Source organism: Leguminivora glycinivorella, chromosome 17, assembly GCF_023078275.1.
Source record: "Leguminivora glycinivorella isolate SPB_JAAS2020 chromosome 17, LegGlyc_1.1, whole genome shotgun sequence".
Taxonomy (NCBI): Eukaryota; Metazoa; Arthropoda; class Insecta; order Lepidoptera; family Tortricidae; genus Leguminivora; species Leguminivora glycinivorella.
In genome coordinates, this window is record NC_062987.1 from 19,966,916 (window position 1) to 19,973,519 (window position 6,604).

At 42.3% G+C, this 6,604-nt stretch overlaps 1 protein-coding gene across 1 annotated transcript; it reads left to right on the forward strand.

Moving 5' to 3' along the window:
- Positions 1–2,890: 2,890 nt before the first annotated feature.
- On the forward strand, positions 2,891–5,190 carry LOC125235383 (carcinine transporter-like). The gene has a single exon (XM_048141934.1). The coding sequence runs from the start codon at positions 2,919–2,921 to the stop codon at positions 4,644–4,646; it is 1,728 nt and encodes a 575-aa protein (XP_047997891.1). The 5' UTR covers positions 2,891–2,918; the 3' UTR covers positions 4,647–5,190.
- Positions 5,191–6,604: the final 1,414 nt, after the last annotated feature.

Sequence of the window (6,604 nt, forward strand, 5' to 3'; positions counted from 1 at the left end):
CTAAAACCGGCCCTCTGTGGCATAGTACCGAAGACCTGGCATCATTTCCTCGCTGATTGTCAAGCTTTCAATACGCTGAGCAAGGAAGCTGCCAGCTCTTCGGTCTCCGGCGGGGCGTCTCTTTAGTCTCTTCGATAAATCTTTGAAGAGACTCAGAGCGCCAGGGCCCCACGGACCAAGCTGGTCTCGACGCCGAATGGAATAAAAATATATTCAGCGCCGAGACCGCTGTATTTTCCGACCTTCATTTTCTCGGCCGCATATAATAGTTATTTGTTATACAAGGGGGCAAAGTTGTATTTTAGCGCCGAGTGTGGAATTGAAAAACGAGCAAGTGAAAGGATTCTATAGTTGAACCACGAGCGAAGCGAGTGGTTCGAGAATAGAATCCTGAACTTGCGAGTTTTTTAACACACGAAAGTAAAATACATTTGCACCCGAGTGTAACACAAAAACTTTCCCCTCACTATAGCGAGGAAACTACAACGCAAAAAATGCGTTTATCACTGCTTCCAGTAGTTCCACAGGTGGTAAATCATCTTTATTACTTGATTCACCTACTTTTATCAATTTTAAAGCAGTTGATTTGACTTTATTCAAGGTCAAATTACTTTACCCACTAGTGGATAAAATGCGTTTTTACCTCGCTGTTATTAAAGGACAAAACATGTGTTTCCGAGCTAGTGAGGGGAAAAATATATTCAGCGCCGAGACCGCTGTATTTTCCGACCTTCATTTTCTCGGCCGCCTATAAAATAATATTGAAGGATGGGAAGGATATTCGATCGTGTTTTAATTTATTGTTCTGTACTTCTTTTGTAATGTACTATTATGGATTTACATTGAAATCGAAATCAAGCATCTACAAGTGTATTTATATAATTATATAGGTAAGAAACTAAGACTAAGCTTAAAAGCTAGCTTATAATTATCTAAAATTGGAAGGTCGGATGGCAGTTTTCGTAAACTAGGTAGTGCCTACGCCAAATCTTGGGATTAGTTGTCACAGCGGACCCCAGGCTCCTACACGAGCCGCTGCGAATGCCGGGATAACGCAAGGAGGATGATAAATTATCTAAAATAGGCCCTTGAGGCATTGTACAAGTTCACATCCCGGCCCCGTAGCCGAATTTCACCTGTGCGACGCGAAACGCCACCGAAACGCCGCAGAAATGTAGTCTGTCTCTGTCACGCCAATACGCAAGAGCGATAGAGATAGACAGCTACGAAAGAGATATTATCGTGAGCGTTTGTACATTCGGCTACGCACACTGAGGTATCATTCTTATTTCTAACAACACAGTACAGAGTTGTCCACTGGCTAAAAAAAAACTAAATCAAAATCAGTTCATCCATTCGAGAGCTACGATGCCACAGACAAACAGACAGACAAACAGACAAACAGACAGACAGACAGACAAACACAGAGACAGACACGTCAAACTTATAACACCCCTTCGTTTTTGCGTCGGGGGTTAAAAAGGAGGCGGCACACATGCGTAATAGGCTACTTTACTAATCAAATCACATTCTTTTTAAGAACTGTCAAAACGATTCCCTATTAAGGAATTAATAAGAAAACGAGTCACGACCAATTTATAATTATCTGATACTTTATTTCGCGCATGATATAATAGTACATTACGATACAAGTGCGTAAAAAAGGAAGTTCGAAACGAGTGGCGATAAATTAAAACACGACCGAAGGGAGTGTTTTAAATCGACACGAGTTACGAATTTCCTTTTCGCACGTGTATCGTACGACGTTTTTCAGTACAGATGAGCTCTCCAAAGTTTCAACCTAGCAGATAATGAACCACTTCTCGCACTAGTGCGTAAAAAAAACACCATCTGTACTGAAAAATAATTTTATTTTTAGTATAAGCATAAATTAAATATAACAAGATCATACCATCCCATACATTAAAATGCGACCGCCTAAGACCGCGCTTACACTCCACCACACATAGATGGCGCCACAAAAAAATGTCTTGTAGCTTTCGATTATAGTTGTAGATGGCGTTAAGTGTCACTTTTGACATAGATTTACGGCTCGGAATTGACACTTACGGCCCAGCCACGACATTGGTCTAAGCGTGACAGCGGTGAGCGGCAGCCATACGAGCGAATGAAAAATCCCATCGCTGTGTCTCGCTCCAATGTATGGCCGCCGCTCACCGCTGTCGCGCTTAGCCCAATCTCGTGGCTGAGCCGTTAATGCCAATCTACAAATAATCGGTGGCAACAAGGCATTTTTTGTGGCGCCATCTATGTGTGGTGGAGTGTAAGCGCGTTCGTAGACGGTCGCATCTTAATGTATGGGATGGTATGATCTTGTTATATTTAATTTATGGTATAAGAAAGTTCCCTATAAGTATCTTGTTAGTTATAGAAAGCAAGAAAGTAACGTGGGGTTGGGGTGGTAATCTGCGCGCCTGCGCTCTGCAGTTCCGCAATTACCATGGCAAGACATGGACAAACAAAACTTGTCTCGCGTTTTTCTCTTTGGTAATTCCTTTAAAATATTACAACATAGTTTGCTATGTTTCCGTGTCTGTGTAAATGTATTACGTACAATACTTTTATCTATCTTTTCTCCTACAGGTTGATAATGATAACTCAGTCTACGTTTTAACTATACAAACAGGATAAAATACTTGGACTTCCCATTTTAGATTTACTTACAAAATTCGGGCATTTCCGAGCATAAAATATATTACTTTACGTCATAATATATTAAGATAAGCGTCAGAATTTAAAATCGTGTATAATTGTCCGCTGTTTATTTACGAGATACCGCGTGACTAAAATATACAAATAGACTTATCTCGGGTTTATACTATACTACTGCACAATATAAAACTATTATCACCCGGCAGTTCTCCGCTAACACCATAAGTTCATCGCACGAAGCAGAAATGCAGAAAATGGAAACCCGAGGAGGGCGACGTAGACCGACCCTGTCAGATATAAAAGAAAATGAATCCGAAGATGTCACCTACGACGACCTTTTGTCATCAGCTGGCGAGTTCGGCCTCTATCAGAAGATCCTGTTCATATCGACTTTTCCCTTCTACGCTTTCGGAGTAGTGTCGTATTTCCAACAGTTGTTTATAACTGAAGTTTCGCCGAACCATTGGTGCAATGTCCCCGAGCTGGCGAACCTGACTGCGTTGCAGCGGCGAGCGCTGGCCATCCCCGCTGACACGGACGCCAGGTTTGGCTACTCGCAGTGCTCGGCGTACGTCGCCAACTGGAGCGCCGAGCTGGTCGCCGGCCGCACCGCGCCTGACCCCTCCTGGCGCACCGAGCCCTGCCGCCACGGCTGGGAGTTCAACTCCACCGAGATCCCCTACCCGACCATCACCAGCGAGCTCGGGTGGGTGTGCGACAAGGACAGCTACCAAGCCTCTGCGCAGTCCATCTTCTTCGTCGGCTCCATCGTCGGAGGCTTCCTGATTGGCTGGATCGCGGACCGCTACGGCCGGCTCCCCGCCGCCGCTGTCTGCAACGTGATCGGAGGCGTGTCTGGCGTCATCACTATCTTCGCAAAAAACTTTGTCCAGTTCGCAGTTTGCAGATTCTTCATGGGAATGTCCTGGGACAACTCCATGCTGATGGTGTACCTCTTGGTGCTGGAGTACGTCGCACCAAAATATAGGACGATCATAGCGAATCTACCGTTTGCTATTTTCTATACTATTGCGGTTTGTGTTTATCCGTGGATAGCTCTCGCCTGCAACGATTGGAAATTATTTTCTCTAGCCACGTGTATACCGATGATATTCGCAGTGTTCGCACCTTTATTGATGCCGGAGAGTCCCCGGTGGTTAATGTCAGTCGGACGAGTGGATGACGCAATCATAAAAATCCAGAGAATTGGTCAAGTTAACAAGAAGGAAGTGCCGTCGAAGCTGATAGAACAATTTAAAGCAAGCCTCTCTAAACAGAAAGTGGATGCCAAGTACGGGGCAGTTGATCTTATAAAGCGACGACTTCTGAGGAACATGTTCATCTGTGTTTGTATGGGTTATATGTGTTGCACGATTACGTTTGACTCTTTGATAAGAAGCATAGGGCAGCTGGAGTTTGATTTCTTTGTATCATTTTCTGTTATTTCTTTTACTGAGTTTCCTTCATTGGTACTGGTCTCATTTATCTTAGACCTGACGGGTCGGAAGTGGTTGGCAGTGTCGACGTTCGCTATCGCTTGTGTGTTCAGTGTGCTGACAGCGTTTCTGGGCGGGGGGTTGTCGTCGGTGCTGTGCGCGGTGGTGGCCAGGTTCGCCATCAACATCACCTGCAACACGGTCATGCAGTGGGCCACCGAGATGCTGCCAACGGCGGTGAGGGGCACTGGCATGTCCATAGTACACATCTGCGGTTACATCGCTACGGTTATCTCGCCTTTCATAGTTTACTTAGAGATTTACTACACGTGGTTGCCCCTCGTGATCGTGGGTGCGGTGGCCGGGTCGGGGATTCTGATAGTTATAGGCCTTCCAGAAACGGCTGCCAAGCAACTTCCTCACACCTTTGAAGACGCGGAGACTTTGATCAGAACGTCTAAGTTTATTGAAATTCCATGTTTGATGAAGAAAAAGAACGATGCAGAGGGTCATGAAAACAGTTCTTTTGAATTGTAGCGTGCCAGAATTTTACAGTTTCGATACAAAGACGTTTGACAAAATAGCTTTTCAAATGTATATAAGTAAGTAACCTGGGGATCGATTTTTCGGACGCACAAAAGGACGACTAGTAATTTTAAAACTAGTCTTTGCCCAGCAGTGGGACACTATAAAAGGCTAATTAAGAAAGTGGTATTTACCACTAGTTTTTGATTCTGTTAGTAGAATTTTATTCGCTAGTAGTGGAGATATTATTGAACGAATTTCACGAAATCGAATGGCCGAGATTTAAAAATCGGCCCCCTGATCGATATAACGAAGTCATCTAATGGAGAGAGGAGAATTCGGTGTGGAATGCATGTCACCTGGGTGTGTCTACCGATCGATACGACCTTCAAATCGAACCATTTGGGTGGCAGCCCACTTTCACCCCTGGCGGTCTTTCCGCTCGTTTATCCATAAAAATATGTGAGTGTGTTTATACCATAAAAATATGTGAGTGTGTTTAGTAAAATGTCCCGCTTTGTCGGTTACCATCAAGGAGAGATTTACTTGTATCAGGGGCGGCTCACTCCGCGATCCTTTCGCCTCGCTACAAGTACATGCCGGCGGCCGCGAGTTCGCGGCCCATTCAGTGGCGACGACCTTCGCGCGGCGCAATAGAATTCAATGTCGTCTGCACGCGTGCGGTCCGTTTGTTAATGTAGGTAAGAATTTAGAATGGCGGTGTTTTGTGAACATCAAAGGAGTGAGCCTTCTGTACTTGTACTATTATATATTCTGTGCTTGTATCTTTATATGAATAAACTGACCAAGCGGCTTTATAGCAATCGACTAAGTGGGATAACTATGTAGTAACTTATGTTTCTCTGAATTTTTCTTAATTTCAAGACTTCACACGTACTTATTTATTTTAGGTTGGTACAAATATGAATTACCACTGTGTTGTGAATTAGTTATATAAGTGAACTACTCATAGAATAGTATTATTAATAAATACGTTATTTAAAATTGTTTCTTTTCTCCTTCCTTACTAGTTCAAACAATATTACAGTCAAACATTGTGTTCCAAGCATTTCCTCCTATACTTCTTGGACTTTATAATATTAAAGTGATAATATGAGGTAAAACTTAATAGTTATTTGTTATACAAGGGTGCAAAGTTGTATTTTAACACACGAGAAATAAAATACATTTGCACCCGAGTGTAACACAAAACTTTTCCCCTCACTATAGCGAGGAAAGTATACAACGCAAAAAATGCGTTTATCGCTGCTTTCAGTAGTTCCACAGGTGGTAAAACATCGTCATCACTAGATTCACTCACTTTTATCAATTTTAAAGCAGTAAAAATTACGATATTCAAGGTCAAATTACTTTATCCACTAGTGGATAAAATGCGTTTTTACCCGCTGGTATTAAAGGACAAAACACGTGTTTCCGAGCTAGTGAGGGGAAAACAATATTACGATGTAATTAATCTTTATTACTACTTTGAGGTAACCCTGAAAAGATATCTTGTAGAAAACCCACCAACCAAAAATAAGTGCCATATAACTCTACTCTACTACTAATTCAGTTTTATCTTTCAAACAAATAAAGATATAATTTATTACTATAGTTTATTATAACAATTAAGTCTATTTACATGAACTAATTTAGATATAGGTAGAAACTAAGACTTGACATATATCTAGCTTAAATATAGCCTGTCAACCAAATTTTGGCAGTAGCAATGTACATCAAACTAAAGTATGGTATCCCTATGAAACGAACAAAACCAGCAATGTACGTCGAACAGCCACAGATATATTTTTTTTAAGGGGCTCGCTCCTTCCTTACGAATTAGATAATGTATTAAAAAGGGACGGATATGTGCTAGTTATTTCTCTTTTTGGTAGGACGGAGATTTCCACAGATAAGATACAAATAACACGCGAACTTCCACCGATTTTCAAAACTAGTGTTGCTAGCCC